This window comes from Watersipora subatra, chromosome 9 (genome assembly GCF_963576615.1).
Source record: "Watersipora subatra chromosome 9, tzWatSuba1.1, whole genome shotgun sequence".
Classification (NCBI taxonomy): Eukaryota; Metazoa; Bryozoa; class Gymnolaemata; order Cheilostomatida; family Watersiporidae; genus Watersipora; species Watersipora subatra.
In genome coordinates this window covers 23,360,135-23,383,321 of record NC_088716.1, presented here as the reverse complement: position 1 = coordinate 23,383,321, position 23,187 = coordinate 23,360,135, and the positions used below count along the sequence as shown (strand labels likewise).

Sequence of the window (23,187 nt, the reverse complement as noted above, 5' to 3'; positions counted from 1 at the left end):
TATCTTTGTGGTATTTTTACCATCGAGCCAGCATCATAGCTTATCAGCTATTGGCAACTCAACTATTGAACGTTAAAAGACTCCAAATTTCTTTTAATAAAAATTTGCATGCCAGAAGAACTATTACATCAATGTTATTTTTAATAACTTATGATAACTTATGAAAACTTTCGAAACAGCTTTACTCTTAAGTTTAACAGTCAATCCATCACTTGTAGACATGAAACAAAATTGTTAGGATTTGTTTTGACAGATCGACTCTCTTGGAATAATCATGTCGACACTGTTTGTAGTAAGGTCACGAAGTCATTGACGTTGCTCCAGCTTTGCAGGCCATACACAAACTCAAAATCTGCTATTGCATTTTATTATCAGTTTATATTTTGCCATATTATTTATGGTATCCACATTTATTATAATTTAGCTCCAAGATATGTCACTAAGGATTTATTTTTGTTGCAAAAAAGAGCATTTCGACTCATCGCAAATTTACATCATACGCCTGCATAGATTATTCCAACAAATGATCTTTCCAAATCTCTGCATCTTCTTACTCTGCCTATGCTAAATATTTATTTTACTTCAATTCAATGTTTCAAGATTTTTCATGGTTTGTGTTTTCATTTTTTACACGACAATTACAGGCTCTTAACTCATTTCAACTTACGTGATATGAACAAATTGCATACAATCACTAACAATCATTTTGAAAATGTCATTGCCAGCTGCTTTAACAATCTTCCACCAAATATCGGTTCTCTTAGCAGAGAAAGGCATTTTAAACACTATTTGTCAGACTATTTATTCAATTTTGATGGCTAACTGTTGCTTTTTTCCCTTTTTTTGTTTTACTATTGTTGTATGGCCTAATTTGAAAAAAATTTCTATTCGTGAAATGAATTTATTGCCAATAAAGTACTATATATAGATATATATAACTGAGCACAGCTGAAGGACAAAATATAAGGTAAGAACATCAAAATGCATTTATTTTGCAAAAATATTAATAGCAAAATAATAATAAAAGCAAATATTTGACAGTATCGTTATCTCAAGAGTGATACAGTATTGGGTAATACATGTGTTGATCAACTGGCTTCGTATTGTTATGTGTGGATTCTGTTGAAAAAGAGCACCAAAATTTAAATATCTAGTCAAATCATGTCAATATCATGTCTAGTTTATAAGACTGAATTCAACCATTAACTTGGAAATTTTAGATTTAGCTAAACTATAGCAAAATCTCATTGTCAAAAGAGATATATTACTAAACAGCGATATAACTGATGGCTGGAGACAATGGCTAAATGCCATAATGTTGCGAGTGAATAATTTTTGTTTTGTTTGTATTTTTTACAACCAATTTATAAGTCATAAAACAAAATGTTGGGCGTTTTGTTGCAAAATGTTTATATGTTTTCTTTTATGAATTCTAAACAAACTTGAATTAGATTCATATTTCTCTATAAAACCATGAATCTAATTCAAGTTTGTTATAATAATAACAAACTGCTCAAATAAGGTTGACTGATTTCGACCGAGAGATGATAACTCCATGCATGTTAATAATTTCTCTATAAAACCTATTAACATGCATGGAGTTATCATCTCTCGGTCGAAATCAGTCAACCTTATTTGAGCACAAATAATAGCCAGCGGGCTAGCTGTGCATACAACGATTTCGTAAAATACTGAAAAAGTATACAAGATCAACCATTTTTAAACCCGGAAGTTTGCATCGCACCCAATTTTATGGAGCAAAGTAGCAATTTTTTTTAATCAAAAGAACAACAAAAAATTAAAAAAATTATTTATGTTACTTTAATAATAGTACTGGAGCACCCACGTGATCGCACTGAGTCACAGTTGTCAGCTGAGTCATTCTACTAGCTGTGAAATCGGTTAGTAGTTGGCAGGTTCCCTGTAATGCTTTGGCATGTAGTATCATCATGTATACCTCAGTGTTATTGAATTCCGATCAAGGCTAAAAAAAAGGATAGCAGACTAGCGCTTTTGACGTTGTTTGTAAAATTTAAATTTGAACCTACCTTTTAAAGCTATACTAGACTCGGGATAATATGGCAAGTGGGCACTGTATCGGGCATTAAGACTCAATGTAACTTATTTGAAACATTAGACACTCGAGTAACATGTGAGGACCTCATTAAGTTTTGTCAAATAGAGATATTTTAGCAATCAAAGGTCTGGTTCAATCATGTAATAGTACCGATGAGCAACTCCTTCAAAATCAGACCTGCCAACCCACGAGTGGGGCAATGCGTGAGATTTGGTTTTGGGGCAATTGATGTATCAATGATAGCATATATAAAATTTTTGAAATTGGGGCAAAAATCTCACGCATTGCTCACGCATTTTCATTTTTTCTTTGGGGTGATTGCGTGAGTCTCACGCCCAATGCGTGAGAGTTGGCAGGTATGTTCAAAATTGTTCCTGCCATAGTTAACGTGTTATCTTGTGATTCTCAAATGCTTGCACTGATTTGTACTAAAAACTTCATTAAGTTTTTGTAGCCTAAATTTTAGAGCGTTTGTTTACAAATTAGTATGGTATTTCCTTGGAAGAATGCTTGAAGGATTTTGAGATTAACCTCTTGCTAGTTAGTTATATAGTTAACATGTTAACTTCCTTCATGCTCATTTAGATTATTAACTCTAGGATTAATTTGATGATCAATCGCGATTTAGGTAGCTGACATATTTAAATTACTGCCTGTTACCACCTGTTACCACTGGCAAAAGAGAGGAAACTTAATAGAGAAACAAGATATCTAGTCTAAAGAGTGTCACATTGACTATAATGTATACATATTAGTTAAGCAAGATTGACGAGTATACGAATGACGTATACTGACTTGCCAGTAGTTATGAGTGTAGGGCTTTCTGGCGAGTCACCAAAAGCGAAGGCGCAGATTCATCTTCATCTGGCATTTTGGAAGAATTTGGACGAAGCTTCATGTAAAGGGCATTTAAACTTGCGCTCGTTTAAGGATAAGGGGAAAACAGATTTAACTGGTTCAATAATGGGAGGAATATGTAAACAACATTGCGGTGTTCGCTTAGGACGCACAGTCTGCAGTATCAACAAGAGTTGGCCTGCAACTAATTTGACTAAACCTTGTCAGAAGAGCTTCTGTTTTCACTAAGCAGACAAACGGAGCTGTTTGTATCTATGTGTTCTACCTGTTTTATACATTTGAAGTTGAAAAGTGTAATTAGTTGAAAAATTTTGTATTTGATTCTTCTACCGTGCAAACTGATCAGCTTTACTAAGTTTAAGTGGTCAAATTTTCTACCACGTTTTAAAATGCAGAAAAATAATAAAATGCTAGCTGGAATTTAGAAAATCTTTTTTGACAGATCTATCAATTTCAATATCTTGTAGTGCTTAGCTTGAGCTCCTTATTAATTGGAAGTGTTCATAAAGTGTCAATTGTGAATGTTAAATTTTACATAATTCCAATTAGTTCCACTTCTTGTTCCTATACGGATTTCCAGAGTCGGATTGTCACACACCTAGTTCTACTATTGTTCCTTTTTCAATGAAACCTTAAATCGTATTTTTCTGGAATTAGGAATGCTTTTAAATGGTCTTCTAAAATTCTCTCTTAGGCAATGCTGTCTAAGTTCTGATAAAAATCATTCCAGAAAGGCAGTCGAAGCCTTTTGTATAATATTTTGGTATCGATGCATTGATTCCTGAATACTTACCATGGCGTTCACCTGCAACCACTATTTACAACCCTTCCCTTTGCATGCTTTTGATGCACATAACTGTACACACGTAAGCTCCAACTCATTTAAGTGTGGTAAAGACTACGACATTAGAAAACGGTTGGATGAGCATTCCTCACCCAGTAAGTTGAGAAGGCCTCCTAGTACCTATTACTTTCCTTGGGAGCACTATTTCTGGTCTGCATAAAACATGCAAAGAACCTAGTAGATCTTGCAAATGTATGTTTGCCTGCCGACAAGGACCCTGCTGTCTGTTTTGGTCCCCATGGCGTTTTTCTGTAGAAATTAAGCAAAGGGATAGGTAAAGGTCTAGTCAGTCCTCCATTTTGTTGTTTCTCATTTTTTGCCTCTTATAATGCCAACATCTGTTTACAAGAGAACTGGTCATGCTTAAGCCGTGGTCACACGGACACCGAACCGAACTAAATGACGCAAAACGACGTCGTTTTCAGCTCTAAAAAGTTCGGCTGAGGACATTTCTGGCCGAAGCGAACTATTTCGGTACTGCTCGAAATTTCGTGCCGAACCCTTGCTCTTATTGGCTGGTTAAAATTCTAGAATTCTAGCGAGCACGCGTCACATTTTTTCTTACGTGCGTGTGAGTAAAGTTAAAAAAGAAATGGGACGATACTTTTATTTCGTTAAATAAACAACATGAAGCAATTTACGACAAGGTTCACCCGGACTTGTGATTGGGTTGCATAAATGTAAGATGTTGCACTTAAGTTTTGCATAAATGTAGGGGAATGGTTGTGATTTTCTTTCGTGTAGAATACAAGTAATGTGTCATATTCATCCTGATGAACTATCGTTGACTGATTTATTTATGTAAAACCGCAGTACTATGATAAAGACTGTTTTTGTTTGTTATGTACTCAGCATAGAAAAACATTCATATGTTAATAAAAAAATATAATTATGTTGATGGGAAGGGTTAGCAAAATATTTGTATCGAGTGATTTATTTTGAGCAGCCGAACGATCTTCTGATAAATCTGCTGTGTAATTATAATTTATAATTGTTCCTCAAAGTTTTTTTGTTTACAATAGAAATATTTAACTCAAATACATAACAACTACTAATGAAACCGTGTCCTGTCTCTATACGTATGGTATCTAGGAAGCGAAGTTACTTCGGTGGCCGTGTGACATGTGCCACGAACCGAACCAGCCTCCGAACCGATCCTACGTCGATTCGGTGCTCGTGTGACCACGCCTTTACTCTATCCTGATTGACCAGTTTTTGAAACTATATCCCCACATTATCAAGCTTGTTTTTTCATGTTGAGAAGCTTTTCATCTCGGCTATGACATTATACTATTTGTTTAATTTGTTCAATTGAAAAACAATATGTACAATATGCATATATAATTAGTTAATGAAATCAAGTAATACAATTAATTCTCTTCAATGCAGTGTTATTCTTTAGATTGCTTCAGTTTTTTATTCATAAGACAACTTCATTGTTATATTGTGTTAAAATTTTATTTTTTAAGTAACTTTCACGTTTATGGATTTATAAATTTGTTTCAATTTTGCCTATTTTTTTGTTTTTACAAATAAACAAAATGACTTTGAATACAGCCAGAACAGTAAACCATATCGGTCATATTCAAGTATAAAAACGCAGTATCAAAACTATTAGTCCAGTTGCTTATTCTAGAAGGTTAGACAAGATAGATAAATATGAATTTTACTTACACTGGTCAATGCTGTTTAAAACAGAATAGACCATCAGACAAAATATTAATCTATAGCAAAGTAAAGACAAGACACCACAATATGGCTGATCATTCCGACATTAGACTCACCCGAGTGTTTATGTTGGCAGGTCAGATAAAAGTATCATCAGCACTCAACAACTGTCTTCACCTAAATACTCTGTTTACCGTTTGAGTTTTTGGGATTTAGTTTAAGACCAGATATTTTTAGCCTGCGAACTTACTAGCAAAGGTAGATGTCATTTTTAACTATTTGCACAGTTAAACGATGGTCTATACCAGCTATGGCCAAATGGTGGATCTGGATTCGGATCTTTGTAGTTGTTCTGTGGATCCTTTAAGTAGGCTGTCAAAAAGATTTTTCAAAGTATCTTTTAAATTTTGATTTAAAAAGACTTGTAAAATTTTCTTAGATTTTTTGTAAATTCATTGTTTTCAGCAATGAAATTTTTGAAAAGTATTCATTGAAAACGACTCACAAAAACCCATCCTCATGAACTTTAAGAGTCGCTGTAAGTAGCAGGAAACCGTGTTTTGATAGTATTGCGAAGTCTAAGCCCGCTTATTATTTTCCTCACTGATATCAGACATATTTATTACAGCACAGTCAATCACTGATTTTTAGTCAAATTATGTATATAAACAAAGTATTTTTAAAATCGTATTTGACGCTTTTGTTGTAAGATGTAAACAAATAATTGCATGTTTATATATGGTAAAAAAAATTCACATCTTCAACTCATTGTGAATCTTTAATTTGTCAGATTTGGATGTAGCGGATCATGGCCAAAATCATTTGGCCATCCCTCTCTAGAACATATATATTAACTAGGGATTACATAGAGCTATAATAAATACCGAGTTTACACGGTACGGTTTTGTCATTGATTCCAGTACCTCAAATCACCTGCAACAAACATCTAATTAATAAAATAGGGAATAACCAATAAATAGGAAGTCGCAATGGCAGCCCTTGTACATCTATGATTGGTTAAGTCATACAAAGAATGACTGGTCGTGTTGGATTTTTAAAAATCATATTTCTCATTGATTAGTATTGTTTTATGACCCTATGACCTTGTGATCCTTTGTGTTCAAGGTTGCTCCAACTCATTTCAATTTTTTTAACAGCAAAAGAACAAGTAAATTAATAATCAATTCTAAATAAAAAATTAAACACCGGTTATTATAACAATTTCTTCCATAGACTGTAATCTCCAAATTACTCAATATAAAATTTCCTTCAATGTACATCCTAAAGCATTCTTCTCTAAATTAACTCTTCCTACGTTTGAACACTTTCCTACGCAGAAAGCTTGCAACAAATGTAGATGTTATATAATTCAAAGCAACTATGACCTGAACCAAACCATCTATCTAGTCAAGTTATGTATATAAACAAAGTATTTTTAAAATCGTATTTGATGCTTTTGTTGTAAGATGTAAACAAATAATTGCATGTTTATGTATGGTAAAAATAATGCACATCTTTAACTCATTGTGAATCTTTAATTTGTCAGATTTGGCTGTAGCGGATCATGGCCAAAATCATTTGACCATCCCTGGTTTATATCATATCGTTTAAACTAATCTATAAGCTCTGATAGCATGTACAATCTGTCTCATCTCCTTATACCTGCTGTCAACTGACTTTCCAGCTGAATTACATAGCTGACTTTTGTAATGTTTGTCAATTACAGGTGTCTGTTACAGGCACGGGACTGTTAAAAAATTGAAGAAGCCGTAAAGTCAATTTTATAGAACTCCATGATGGCCGAAAATGGAAACTTAGCGATTCGAATGAAAGTTGTTTTTGAAGTGTAAGTTTTCAACTATCTGTTAGAATGGCTCATTTCTTGTTTGATCACTCATTCTCATCAACAACGCAAATATTTTTCTCACTTAAGTGACTCCGAGCTCATTTGCTATACAATAAAATCTCTATATAATTAATACAACAAGGAAGGATGATGAATTGTGCCAAATTGGCTTCACTTTTTTCACAGTATGCGCCCTGTTTGGTTGATGCCACTTTGTCATTGAAACTACACTGTTCAGATCACTTTATATTGTCATTTCTTTGGTCGATAGTACGATTCTGATAATTTTTTAAATAGACAAAGTGCCTCTGACATCAGCAGAAATAACTTTTCCTTTGAAGTATCAACATTAGAACAAAATACTAAATGATCAGTTTTGGTCGAATGTCAAATTACTTCATTTTTTGCGTGTCTATCAACTTTACTGCATATGACTGCCATGTCTAGGAATGTTTTAAAGGAAGTGAGGTAGCAACTAAGCTTGCAATTTTTAAAACTTACGTGACTTACAGCTTCAATTTAGTCAGGAGTAATTTTCTCATAGAGCAAATTATGATTTATGCTTCTGCATGAGTGGTAGCGCAGTTTAGTAACTGGTACTAGTATTTGTAATGTAACCAATTAATTATATTCTTGACTCTGAGCAAGGCATCAATTTTTCTTATCGGAGGATTTCATAGAATTTTATTAACAAAGTTAAATACTTAACATTTAAATGTTTTATTTTGTTGATGTAGAAGTTTTATAAATATGCAAAAGCAGCATGTTCAAAATCTTGTATTGTTGTCTGTTCTAGAAATACAAAAATGATAAATTTTTTAAACTTTTCGTTATAATTGCTTAGATGAGGTATTGTGAAAGAAGCAATAAAACTGTTCACTTGGCAGCATGCAACCTCACCATCGCATTAAAGACAGATTAATGAAGGAAAATCTGGATTTTATTATCAGCTAAAATAAAATCAAGTTACTACCATATGAAGCTTGGAAAGTTCTCATTTCTCATCACCTTTATGATATTTATTATGTTTTCATTTGAGCTTGCAGTCCACAGAAGACAGCTTTAGCTAGTAACAGGATTGTGTCACAAACGCAACTCACAATCACCATGCTGTCTTACGGAAACAAGAATTGATATTAGCTTTTACCCTTGGCCTGTGCATTCAGAATTGGCTAAAGAATAAATTGGGGTACAATACTTAAAAATTTGTTTTAAAAGAATCCTTCAACACAACAAACATAAAATGAGTAAGTTTAGATTGTATACACAAGAAAATCTATCTATGAGACTAAATTTGTTAGTTTCAGTATCAAATATTTATTAGCTAAATGTTTCATATCTGTATGTTGGATATCCTAGTATTTCATATCCTAAAATTAAATATCGGGATATTTAATATCCTGCTATTTATTATTCTGATAATATCTTGGTACTTAATATCCTGATATTAAATATTCGGATACTTAATATTCTGGTATTAAATATTCTGATAATATCTTGCTATTTTTAACTCTACAGGAAAGTGATGGTGACCGAGATCTCAAGTAGCACTAGTTATGAATCTCTTTGTTCAGAAATGAGGGATATCTGCAGGTTTGACGAGAAGCAACCATTCACCATGAAGTGGGTTGATGAAGAAGGTTTGTTTTGAAATATTTACACATCCGTTACCAGTCGACCTGGATTTTCATTTTATGTTAGCAAACAGATTTTATTGAGAAATGAACAGTCAATTGGCTGACCATTTACAATTCCCAAGCATAAGTTTGCTGCATGTGTAGAGTAGCAACTCTTCGCATAGTTTTAGGTATGGAGCAATTCTTTTTCCTCTATATAATATACGTATAACAGATCACTTTTAAATTTGAGCAGATGTTGATGAATTCCTCTCCACATTTCACTTTGTTCATTTCATAACTCTATTATTCATTAAGAAAAATTCACAAAAAATTATTGATATTAGTTTTGTCTGTTTACGGCCAAACTGAAAGTTTGGCTGCCATAATGTTGCTCCATTATGACAGCCAATCTGATGCCGGATGAAGCGTAAATATAAAAGTGAACTAACAAGCAGTGTTATTACAAGATCAGGAGTTGTTTTGTCATGGCAAACAAATAGTCTAGTAGTATGAGCACAACAAGCTATTTTACATGATGAAAAATGTATCGAAAAGTCCTAACATGAAAAGCTTTTAAAATGTGAAAACAATACCAAGTTTTTTTTACAATTAGTTTTAAATAATTGTGACAAAACTGTAGATTAAAACGGAGAAGGGAATTAATGATTTTATGGAGTTGAGAAGCAAAATTGAATACGAAGGGTATACATTATCTGAGAATTTGCCATTACTGTTATAAACAAGATATATTTTTATTACCATCAGTCACAATTTTTACAAACGGTGTACGCTTGTACATGTCTACAGCAACAGCATTTGTTTCTATTGAACATTATACCTGTATATTCAGGATAATGTACATTACATGTGCAGTACTCTGGACTTGCAAATTGGTCAAAATAACAATGCAGCTATTTCTAAATAAATTGTGTATATTTAACAACATATTTAAATTACAAATGATTATTGCTGTTAAGTTTGGAAAAAAAACTATGAATTGCAGTTCAATCGCAACCATTTGTAACTTTTTCTTGAAAATGAGGTGTTTTCTTTATCAATTGTTGCTGTGTTATTCTTCTTTCTGGCAAAGGTCTTCTAGATTGACTTGTTGTACATGATTTGTGAGTGTTGTGTTTCTCTTGAGCCGCGTATTTGTGAGAGTTGTGTTTCTCTTAAGCCGTGTATTTGTGAGAGTTGTGTTTCTCTTGAGCCGCGTATTTGTGAGAGTTGTGTTTCTCTTGAGCCGCGTATTTGTGAGAGTTGTGTTTCTCTTGAGCCGTGTATTTGTGAGAGTTGTGTTTCTCTTGAGCCGCGTTACTCTTGAGCCGCGTATTTGTGAGAGTTGTGTTTCTCTTGAGCCATGTATTTGTGAGAGTTGTGTTTCTCTTGAGCCGTGTATTTGTGAGAGTTGTGTTTCTCTTGAGCCGTGTATTTGTGAGAGTTGTGTTTCCCTTGAGCCGTGTATTTGTGAGAGTTGTGTTTCTCTTGAGCCGTGTATTTGTGAGAGTTGTGTTTCCCTTGAGCCGCGTATTTGTGAGAGTTGCGTTTCTCTTGAGCCGCGTATTTGTGAGAGTTGTGTTTCCCTTGAGCTGCGTATTTGTGAGAGTTGTGTTTCTCTTGAGCCGCGTATTTGTGTTTTTAAACATAATTATTTTTTGAGACAAAACTTGAGCTGTGAAGACGGCGACATGACTGGTACATTATCGTTGTGTTACAACGATTCTTGGTGTGACTTGTCCACCTTTTACAGTCATTGCCTTTTACAGTCATTGCCTATTACACTCATTGCTTTGTTCCAAGCTAATGCGTGTATCTCCAGTTAAATGATCATTTTTAGCTGACTTGTCTCTATAATTTATACTCTTTCGCTTGTCACTTCTGAGCAGATCTACTTTGAAGCAGTGGCACCGAGTTAAACTGTGGTTTGATACCAGGTGCAAGCCATATCATTCTCTGCTGTCCCATCACATACCCTAGGACACTTATATTTCGCTAGTATTTAGTTTCGTGAGTAGCATACAGAGTAAAATTTTGCTGCAACTTAATTTCCCGGATCTGATGAGTGCGGAAATATGGTGATGTGAAAATAAATGCAGTAGAACAAACATAATTAGATTCCTCAGGTCCAGTTCACTAGTAAAAAAATTTTCAATTTGGGACTAGTTTGTATTTGTGAACCGCGGGTAGAAATGGGTGGGCGAGATCTACAATGCAACTTGATCGCTTACTGCTATTTCTTTCTTGGACTATCAATGACGTCTAGGTCCTTGCCCTTGCCGCCGTGACTGATGTGATACCAATATTAGATCTCAAGTATTTATAGCACGCGGTGGCCATGGCTCAAGGTTGTTATTGTCTTTGGTTGGTAATAAAATTCATCGCTACAATAATTATTATTCAATTTTATGACTTTCCCTACCAGACTTTCATCCTGTTCAGTTTTCATCCATTCAGTTACAATACAAGTTCAGTGACTAAACTAATATCATCATCTTCCTCATTTGTCTTGGCTTTTCCAAAAAAACTTGTTATCTCAATTTGCTTTGCCACACTGCTCAGTCGGCGTATTAGCTATAATGAGTTTAGCAGAAATTGCCCAATGAGCCCACCACACACAAAGGTTACCTGCATTTCTAATATGCCGATTTTATTGTGGATATCAATGAATAAAGCTATTTAACTTCGCGTTTTCGCTCGTTCGTTATGATAGTTTAGTTTCGCACATGAAACTTTTGCAAGAGGATGACTCCGCGAAAATGCGAAAGTTAGATGACGCGAATACACAAGTGTCCTAGGGTACCTAATAATCCGCTTTTTACTCATTACTTGTAATTATGTAATGTAATTGTGATATTATATGTAACTAAGATGATTCTATTCATAATGCCTACTTGCAGTGTGTTGTCTAAAATGTTTGAGTCATATCACAACTAGTTACAACTGTCTCAATTAGAGGAATGAACTACTAGGCTATTATTTACTTCCGCAGGTGACCCGTGCACCATATCATCTCAAGTAGAGTTGGAGGAATCCATTAGGCTTTATGAGATCAACAAAGATCCCGAGCTAACAGTACATGGTAGGCAATTCATTTCTATTTTGTATACTATGAATGTTGTACCAGCGGTAGTTTATCTACATGAAAATATAAAAACAAGTACATACCTCGTCCTAAGGCAATGTCTTTGATGACGCAATGTAAAGCGCTCTTTAACTGCTGATTGAAGATGTCTCACAGCTGTCTAGAGTAATCTATTACGGCAGACTTTCTCATTGATTAGTTTTATGGTGTGTAAATCTTTACTATAATAAGAGCCGTGTCAGGGTTAGAGGCTTCGAAAAGAGATTACATTACATGAGATTTGATCTTGCACCTATTGGTGGACACAGTTACTAGAAGTAGCAACTGTGTTGATCAACCATACCAGTTGAGCAACACTCTTATGATTCTGGTTGTTCTATTTCTCCATTAAACACATGCTTTCATAATTTGTAGTTGTTTCTGCATGAGCTATATATATTTTAAAGGAAACATAACTCCTACATGTCTATTCAGAATTTGCTCAGGTCTTTCACGTGCATACTCAGGCTAAATATATGTCTTATAACAATATCAGGAAGCGGTTTTCCTTGACTAATATGAAACACAGGCTACGAGTTGACAATAGATTAGTTTTATATAAGACAATTTTTCACCTTGTCTTGTTCTCCTATAATTAAGGAGTCATGTCCTCCTACTGCTAATCAAAGATAACTCTAGCATTTTGATGAATGCATGACTGACCTTAAAGGTTTACTTGCAACAAATTTCATATTACAGTTATTTGGTATCAAAATTTCTATTCTGCTATTTCTGCTCTTAACCACTATATAAGACATACCATATTACAAGACGCATTTTAAAACATAGCAAAACAACTACAACAAAGGCAAAACAGTGAGCTAAGTCATTTTATTGGATGAAATATTCACTGTTTTCTCTTAACCCTCAAAAGTTTATCTTCCTCGCTATTCGAATTGAACAGCTGAGCTATTTCACTGTCCAATATTGATGCCGGTTTTCGTGAGAGCGCTAACATAGGCCGACTTTACCTTAGCCTGTGCATTCACAATCCTTCAGTATATATTTGAGTAACCTGCCCGTTGCTACCTCAGTTTAAACTGAGCCCCATAACCACATAACTTTACTGATGCTATTTCAGAGGGTTACTTAAACAGGTAAATAGAAATTAGCAGCACACCATATACACTTAACCGGAGTATTCGTTTTATCAAGAAATGGGCTAAGGAGAGGTGACTGTAGTGCATTTACCAAAGGAACATAATAGATTTTAAAATTTACTCCATACACAGCACATCATATTAAAGGGCGCATGGTCAATGTTTTTTAGAAAAGTTAGACTTCTGATGCGAAAAATACAATATTCGAATATTTGAAGCTGGCACAGCTTTGCAACTTGACAATCTGTGTATCTTGTTAACAACTACAATATTGTAAGTAGAAGATAACTCCCTAAATAGGTCTGCATGTAGTCATAGTTTACATGCGTGCGTCAGAAAGAGCTATGTCTCTAGGGACTCGCTGTTACTAGCCATAGTAGTATAATGTTTTAATCTGCATCGACCCAATGACAAAAGAATCGTCTCTTGAGGTTTGACTATCAGTCGATATAACTAGCAGTCCAACGACTAGGCAGAAATCATCTAGGCATGCTGCTTTCACTCCTTACACAAGCCTGCCTTGTATATAGAACAATGCTGAGTTGTCTTCTCCTTGAAGGAGTTGTGACATCAGCAAGGTCTACGCGTTTTGCAAAAATTGTTTCGGGGCAGACAACTTTAATTTTTTATGGGAATTTTCTAATATGATAAGAGCTGTGTTCATCGGCCGCCACGCTAAGAGCGCTAGGAAGAAAACAATAGCCTCACAGGAATCGAATCTGGATATTCAGATTTAAACCCGAGCACGGTACCGCTGTAACACTCCATCACCTTCCCACATCTAGGAATAATTGCACACATAGTTATTATTTATGACGGTTTCTCCCAAAGCATACTAGTTGTTTCTAATTGGTCAGCCTGCCAATGTCAAACTCAGACTATAACTGTTGATGCTATGTAGCCAGCAATTCATTTATTCAATTCAAAATGTTATACTATGGCCAGAGTGTTGTTACCTCTTCATTTCTCATATTCCAAGCTTTTATAGAACTCTGTTTAATATAAGATAAAATAATCTTGGGTTCAGCACCTTGAGTTTCCTGGTTACTTAAGCTAATGTTTCAAGTATACATAATCATTTTGATTTTCTATCTATAATTGTCAGCCATATTGCTAGATAATTCAATAAAGTTTATTTCTCCTTTATTTTAAAGTTTGCTTTTATCAAATGCGCTAAAATAATAAAAAATGTTACCATTTTTTTCTGCTCTGGAAGCACAAAAACCGCCCATTTGCTCAACTTTTCACCATACAATATTCTTTTTTTACTATGCTGTAGTGTAGGGTATCTTTACTTCTGCACAATCATGAATGACCATGAATAAAAATGTGAAATAAGCCTACCTGAGCCCATCCTAAATGGACATGTAGGAGTTATGTTTCCTTTTGTGTCTGCATAGAACGAAGTAAAAATGTGTAGTTGGCAGCATTCGAGCACACTATTTTAATGTAGCCGTGGGTAAAATCTAGTGTTGAAATAAGAGTAATCATAAAAAATAACAAATTGTGCTTGTGTGGTGATTATACCGCTGACCTGATTTGAAGAGTACTTGTAAAAAGGTTGGTGATCATGCAAGCGCAACATTATAGGTTTAAATTAAAAAATGACCAACTGGTGCAAGTCTTCTGCAATAAGATATTCTTTTCAGAAGCAGCAATTATTAAAAATTATTGGCAATCTTTAAATTAAAAGTACCTAAAGTTTTTTATTTCATTAACATTAATTTAATTTTCTACAACATGACAGCCATTTTTTAATATAATTGAGGTGGCCATGGTAGGAAATTATGCTTTCCAGCTCAGCCAAATCAAAGTGCTTTCATATCATGTTGTTGAGATAATAATTGAAGTTTAACTTGGTGATTACAGGTGCTTTCATACTCCTATGTGCTACCTATCTTTGAATGGCTTGTACAACTTTTAACAACAAACCATTGTGGCAGTTATTGCTGGAATGTGTATAGAAAAACTTGTACTAAAATCTAATAGAAACATTTCCATAAACAAATGGAATTCTTTTGCTATTTGCTATGCGTCAAGCAGCCTGTTATTGCTGCCTGCAAACATTAGCTGTTGCTAAAGATCTCAGAACAGGTTTTTAATGGTGCATCGAAAAGCATGATTGCACACTGCTAATGAGGACTATTACGTACCTTCATGTACCACAACTGAGGGATTCATTGTTGAAATCCAAATTCAACACGCATACTTTCTACACACACACACCCCGTATATGTACGGAGTTCATAAGCACCTTTAAAATAAGCTTCCACAAAATTTGAGTTGAATTCATTAGAGAGTATTGGTAATTTTTTATTATTTGAAATTGTTGTTGATGTTTGAAATTATCTGACTGCCAGAATGTTTCAAGATTAAAATCGGTCAAACCTACGTGGTTACAATACTCAGAAAAAAGTTTGTGTGAAATGATGTCACTAATTGCTATCATTGCCATAGTTGATATCAGCTATTGTGTTCCAGTCGCAGCTCTACGTGTCTCTAGTCTGTTAGTCACTTTGCAACTATAGATCGCACTCACTCGATCTGAATGTTTTAACCGGGATCAAGTTTTGTCAATTTCAATCTCAAAACGTCCTGGCAGCCCGATCACCTCAAACATCAGAAACAATCACAAATGATAGAAAATACCGATACATTCTGATGAAATTTACTAAGATTTTTGTACAAATTTGTCTTCAAGACTGTTTGAACATAATCTCGAGGTTTAAAGAAATTTTCTATCTACACCGATATGAAAGTTCTCAATATCTAAAGAACACCTATTCATTACGCCTAGTGGATTATTGATTAGCTGCCAATGGAAAATCTTACAGCACGGCTGAGCTGCAGTCTGATTGGCTGTTGTCTTCGGTAGTTACCTAATAACTTCACCTAGAGGAGTGAACAGTAGATATCGATGGCATTTTCAAGTCTCGAAATGTGCAGTTATTGATGCTGGTCTATTGAGATTAATTCTGCTGCCATGAGAGACACGATTACTGGAAAGTGGATATGAACTGTATATTTATGGCAATCAATAATGTGCAGCATTTAGCCTCAAAGTAAACACCAGAGATCTAATACGGGGCGGGTCACTAACCACCCATCTCTCTGGTGCAACAGCATTAACAATAAGAGAAGTTAATGAGCTGATATTGCTTGTCAGGATTGGATATTAGGCTATCGCTTTAGCTATGCACTTAGACTAGACTGTTAGTGCCTCTGACATCGAGTGTCTTTGAGTTTAGGTGTGGTTTGTGGTCATGCTGTCAGTGTTTGTCATACAACATGCGGGGTCAGCAGCTTTATGAGTTACTCTGCTTTGTGTCACCTACTAAAGCTGGTAAGTTTGTTGAGAAAATCGGTAGTCATCTTCTCTTGATGTTGGGCAACTATTTGGATGCATAGATTCTTATCTTTAGCAATGGTGCTTGCTTGTGTGCTGACTAAAAATATTATTAGCTGTTTTTGACATAGGCAAGACGCCATGAACTCTCTCGTTATAAGTTCTAGTTGTGTCATTTTAATAGTTTATGATGCTGGGGAGTCTTTCTAAGGGCTGCCAACTTGCAGCAGCTGGTACCCTGATCGCAGCTGGAACCTAAAAATAGCAAATAAAACAATTACACATATGCTGTCACATATATAACCTGTGACAGCATGTTTGACTGTTTGTTAGATTTCAGGCTAAACACAGTGCATTTTATGAAGCATGTGAAATATCAATGTTCGTAGTAAATGCATGCGAACTCATTTAGTGAATACAACTACCGAATGCTAATGTGACCTTCCCTCATGGTTTGTACATCATTTAAGGTGTGTTGGCTGTTACTAAAAGTGATACATAATCCGTTTGCTTAACTTGCAGTGTTCCCAAATGTGCCAGAGACACCTGGCCTGCCATGCCTCGGTGAGGACCGCAACATGTACCGACGGGGAGCCAAGAAATGGAGAAAATTCTATCGTGTAAATGGCCATTTGTTTCAGGCGAAAAGATTCAGTCGGGTGAGTCAGCCCATAATTGCCATTAATAACAGTAGTAGTAATAGTAGTAATTAATAACAGTGGTAGTAATAGTAGTAATTAATAACAGTGGTAGTAATAGTAGTAATTAATAACAGTAGTAGTAATAGTAGTAATTAATAACAGTAGTAGTAATAGTAGTTATTAATAACAGTAGTAGTAATAGTAGTAATTAATAACAGTAGTAGTAATAGTAGTAATTAATAACAGTAGTAGTAATAGTAGTAATTAATAACAGTGGTAGTAATAGTAGTTATTAATAACAGTAGTAGTAATAGTAGTAATTAATAACAGTAGTAGTAATAGTAGTTATTAATAACAGTAGTAGTAATAGTAGTTATTAATAACAGTAGTAGTAATAGTAGTTATTAATAACAGTAGTAGTAATAGTAGTAATTAATAACAGTGGTAGTAATAGTAGTAATTAATAACAGTAGTAGTAATAGTAGTAATTAATAACAGTAGTAGTAATAGTAGTAATTAATAACAGTAGTAGTAATAGTAGTTATTAATAACAGTAGTAGTAATAGTAGTAATTAATAACAGTGGTAGTAATAGTAGTAATTAATAACAGTAGTAGTAATAGTAGTAATTAATAACAGTAGTAGTAATAGTAGTTATTAATAACAGTAGTAGTAATAGTAGTAATTAATAACAGTAGTAGTAATAGTAGTAATTAATAACAGTAGTAGTAATAGTAGTAATTAATAACAGTGGTAGTAATAGTAGTTATTAATAACAGTAGTAGTAATAGTAGTAATTAATAACAGTAGTAGTAATAGTAGTAATTAATAACAGTAGTAGTAATAGTAGTAATTAATAACAGTAGTAGTAATAGTAGTTATTAATAACAGTAGTAGTAATAGTAGTAATTAATAACAGTAGTAGTAATAGTAGTAATTAATAACAGTGGTAGTAATAGTAGTAATTAATAACAGTAGTAGTAATAGTAGTTATTAATAACAGTAGTAGTAATAGTAGTAATTAATAACAGTAGTAGTAATAGTAGTAATTAATAACAGTAGTAGTAATAGTAGTAATTAATAACAGTGGTAGTAATAGTAGTTATTAATAACAGTAGTAGTAATAGTAGTAATTAATAACAGTAGTAGTAATAGTAGTAATTAATAACAGTAGTAGTAATAGTAGTAATTAATAACAGTAGTAGTAATAGTAGTAATTAATAACAGTAGTAGTAATAGTAGTAATTAATAACAGTAGTAGTAATAGTAGTAATTAATAACAGTAGTAGTAATAGTAGTAATTAATAACAGTAGTAGTAATAGTAGTAATTAATAACAGTAGTAGTAATAGTAGTAATTAATAACAGTAGTAGTAATAGTAGTAATTAATAACAGTAGTAGTAATAGTAGTAATTAATAACAGTAGTAGTAATAGTAGTTATTAATAACAGTAGTAGTAATAGTAGTAATTAATAACAGTAGTAGTAATAGTAGTAATTAATAACAGTAGTAGTAATAGTAGTTATTAATAACAGTAGTAGTAATAGTAGTAATTAATAACAGTAGTAGTAATAGTAGTAATTAATAACAGTGGTAGTAATAGTAGTAATTAATAACAGTAGTAGTAATAGTAGTTATTAATAACAGTAGTAGTAATAGTAGTAATTAATAACAGTAGTAGTAATAGTAGTAATTAATAACAGTAGTAGTAATAGTAGTAATTAATAACAGTGGTAGTAATAGTAGTTATTAATAACAGTGGTAGTAATAGTAGTAATTAATAACAGTGGTAGTAATAGTAGTAATTAATAACAGTGGTAATAATAATCGTATAATACAACACATGTTGGTAAACCCTTGATGACATTAAAATGTGTAAAAATAGTCAAGTTACACACCTGCATGCAGAGTGGAAATGCTGTTCCTTGTGCGCCTCACTCAAATCAAATTCCTTGGTTATGTCAAGGTCGAAGCATGCTAAAAAATGGTTTTCAGAATTAATAGAGAGTGTTACTGTAACCTATGCTGCGGTGAGTGGTATGGAGTTCAGGAGTAGTAGCAAGACTTGATAATCGGTTCTACTGCTTAAATTGGGAGTGGCTTGTTTATTGTCAATGATTAGGCTGGTAAATACGAGTATAATAAAAAATCACCGTGGAAAAACAATTTTATATTGTAAAATATTACAGTATAAAACTGCTAGAAAACATAATTTATATTGTAAGTTTTACAGAGTTAGGCAGGAGTAACCGTTGGATACACAAAATTATTTTCCTTTTTCAACTGTCAGTCTGCAGCCATTACCAGGCTCTTAATTCACCTCCAGCATGCTCCAGGCTTGCTATAATAGGTTATTAGCTGTTTTTACTTTTATGCTTTTATGTTATGCTAAAACACACCTAGAATTTCAACAACGTAACATTTCCATTTTATATTTGTTTTCTGTATATTATTTTGTCCACAGGTTTAGTTAAGTTAGCATGATTTAACGTCACTCAAGGCCTAAGCTGTTGTGAGCCAATGGTGCGTCGAAGATAATGTTCATCAACCAATAAGAATTAGTCATCGCATCTAAGAGTGGTGTAATTATGTACCGTAATGTTTCAACTAAGGTCTGTCCAAAATATGAGTTGATGAATGTATAAAATCTACACATACATTAGTGTACAGAATCACATCACTCCGTGTTTCTGCCAAATTCTCATTAATTTCATATACTTTTGGTTTTTCTCCCCGATTCGACTGCCTTATAGACCCAGGTTCAAGTGCAATATTGTTTTATTCATTCTACAGCTAAAATCAGTTGTATTTAAAATAGTTGCATATAAAAGCAAATTACCTTTATTGTATTAAAATATTTTTAATACAATTTAAACTAAAACTAAATTTAAAATTTATACAAAATTTAAAAACTAAAGTGATATATATTAATAACCTGTAACAAGCCTTTATTGTTACCGTAAAGAGATGTGAGCAGAAGAGTTGGAGGGCAGAAGAGTTGGAGGGCAGTGTGTAAGTTTGGTGCTAGAGAGAATGAGAAGAATATGCTGTGTAACTCGCACTGTATATAGTTTTAAAATATATTGTTTTTATATTTTATATATTTTTGCTTTTACGCGCAGGACTGGAATGTTCTGAGAAATATCAGACAACGCATTTTGAAACTATTTTTTTTGTAAAGACAAATATTTGCCCTCAAATGTCAAGTAGAGTGTCAAAAGATTCATATGTTGAGGTGATCGTAAATTGAGGTGGTCATATGTTGAGTTGATTGTATGTTGAGGTGATTGTGTGTTGAGGTGATTGTGTGTTGAGGTAATTGTAAGTCAAGGTTTGATTTTAAATGGACATTAATGGAATTAGTCAACGCAGCACCATATGCCTGAATCTTCGACGAACCATGACCTCATGTAAACTCTGTTAAAAAAATTTATGATTTAGTCGCTGGAGTCAGCGTGAGCTAACAACTTGGCACTTTCAAATGCGGGTTTTCAATTTTTTAATTGGCCTATTTCAACCTCCTTCACCTGAGCTTATTGTAACTTTAAAAGATTAATAAATAAGGGATTTACTAAAAATCATATTTTTTTGAAAAAAGTGGTTTGATATTTTTATTGGCAGATGCTTTTAAAGTCACAAAATTTATCTTTTCAGAGTTTTATATTTTGCAACTATTGGATGTACTTTAATAGTTTTTGCAAGAAAGCCAGAATACTCATGATCAAATTAAACAAAAGTGCAAAACCTTTTTGAGCATTGAATTTGTAACGGTTTGCTTTGGAGGATTCCTCTAAACATATATGTGTTTGTTTTAGTTTTTACCTAGTAGCTGGGTAAGTCTATTTTGCTAGTTTGACTGCTGGCAGTGGCAGCCAGTCCTATTCTTCACTCCTTGTTACACATGTGCAGCGCGTGCTCAATAAATTCTACCCTTGGTTGTGCCCCTCTGGAGACGTCGGTCAGGCCTTCTCCATGCGTTGTGATTGCTCAAATTTAACACAAAGCGATTCCACACACGAGACAGTACATTCATAAATAAAATCACACCAAGATTAAAATCTGGCTGATGCTCTTGGGCCTATTACTGAGCAAAAGGAGCGGGCTTGTGGCACTTCTTCACGCGAGATAGGGTGTGTGGTCATTTCTGCTAAGAACATGTGGAGAGATGTTACTGCAAGGATACTTGGAGTTGTGTTTTCTTGTAGTAAATCCAACTTGTTTTGTCTGGCTCATTTAGTTGCTGTGTGTTCTCACTAGTTTTCATATTCTATCTAATATCCCACCCATTTGTATTAACTTGTGAATGAGGCAATCAAGGGAGACAATAATGAAAAGACAGTTTTATTTGCACTCTATTGTACTATTTATTATATTATGTATTGCGCACGATTATACTTGAAAATTTCTGTTAGTTGCTTCTTATATTCCCAATATTTATTTTATAAATACTTGAGAGTCAAAAAATCTTTTTACAAAAGAGAGATTTTTCTATAACATGTCACAATATGCCAAATTTTGAAGTCATAAAAAGTATTACAAAGCAAAAGAAGACAAATCAACTTGCCATGTTACTAGACCATTGTAATTTCTGATGACATCATTTCGCTATGAAAGCTTATCTCTTGTAGTCATGAGGACACGAATCTTCAGCTAATATCTTAAGCTCTAACCCAGTTTAGAATAGATTATACAAGTCTAGATTTCTTAGCATACATCTGGTAATCAGAAATGGCACTAAGGCTTGATGTTCTTGCTGCCTAGCTAGTTTAGACTAGTTTTAGATGCCAGATGCCTTTCATATTGCCAACTACATGTGGAGACGATTTCACGTATTTTGGTATACATTTTGCTACTTGAATATTTAGTATTTCGCTAATTATCGACACTTAAAGGTGAACTTGTACAAAATTTTAGCAGATTTTATCAGAAAGTATCAGTATTTTTCTATCATTTGAGATTATTTTTGATGTTTGAGGTGATTTTACTGCCAGGATGTTTCAAGATTAAAATTGATAAAACTTGATCACGATTAAAATGCTCAGACCAGACTATGGAAAGTAATAGTATTATACTTGTAAACTGAGAAAAAATACATAGAACTTTTTTAACTTTGCATTAAAAATGAATTTACACAAATCTTTTGTAGATTTCATCAGAAAGTACTGGTATTTTTCTATCATTTGGGATTGTTTTTAATATTGTTGAGGTGGTTTTACTACTAGGATGTTTCTAGATTAAAATCAATAAAACTTGATCGCGATTAAATAAAAAAATAAAACGCACAGAAGAAAAATCATGTGAAATGACATCATTAGTTGTTATCGTTGATATCAGCTATTATGTTCAAGCTGCAGTATTACAAGTCTCTATTCTGTCAGTCTCTTTGCAACTATAGATGTCATAATCACACTTTCACTTTATCTGAGCATTTTAACTGCAATGAAGTTTTGTCGATTCTAATCTTAAAAACATCCTGGCAGTCAGATCACTTCAAACACCAAAAACAATCTCAAATGATAAAAAATACCGATACTTTCTGGTAAAATCTGCTCAAATTTTATGTAAGTTTAGTCACACGTAGTGTGGAATCAGAAGAAATGGCCATTTCTGCTACCAAAAGAGCAATCTTCACCTTTTACTGCCAGATTGTAGGCCAAGTGGTCACAAAAGTTTGCTAGATTCTTTTCTCTGCCATTATTGCAGTTACAGTGTTAAGCGCATATGTTCCAATTTCTGTGTTGGCTAGCATCACAGCCTTCCTGATTAATGATCCCCCATAAACTCTGACAGGGGTTTATTTTCCAAACCCACATGGCAGCTATGAAATGTTTTTATCTAGAATTATTGCCATGTTACATGCAGTAGGCTGCCGACAGCATTTGAGCAATTATTATGCAGCGTTCATGCTTTTACGCCTAGCAGTTGCTCGTTTTTACTAGAAATTCTATTTCTCGCACACTTTCTATTCCAGCAACACCGCTTCACGATTTCAAATTGATTTGCTTACAAGTCGAGGAATGTTTTTGTACAAAGTCGTTAGATAGAAGAAAGAATGGTTTGCCTGATTA

The 23,187-nt window shown here is 33.7% G+C and overlaps 1 protein-coding gene across 1 annotated transcript in view; it reads left to right on the top strand.

Moving 5' to 3' along the window:
• Positions 1-7,163: 7,163 nt before the first annotated feature.
• Positions 7,164-23,187, top strand: part of LOC137404158 (protein kinase C iota type-like) — a 111,639-nt gene continuing 95,615 nt past the window's right edge. The window contains exons 1-4 of the mRNA XM_068090314.1: positions 7,164-7,293; positions 8,812-8,933; positions 11,902-11,991; positions 17,002-17,138. Of these exons, the coding sequence (XP_067946415.1) occupies positions 7,241-7,293; positions 8,812-8,933; positions 11,902-11,991; positions 17,002-17,138 (402 nt within the window). The 5' untranslated portion in view covers positions 7,164-7,240. The remainder of the gene's footprint in view (positions 7,294-8,811; positions 8,934-11,901; positions 11,992-17,001; positions 17,139-23,187) is intronic.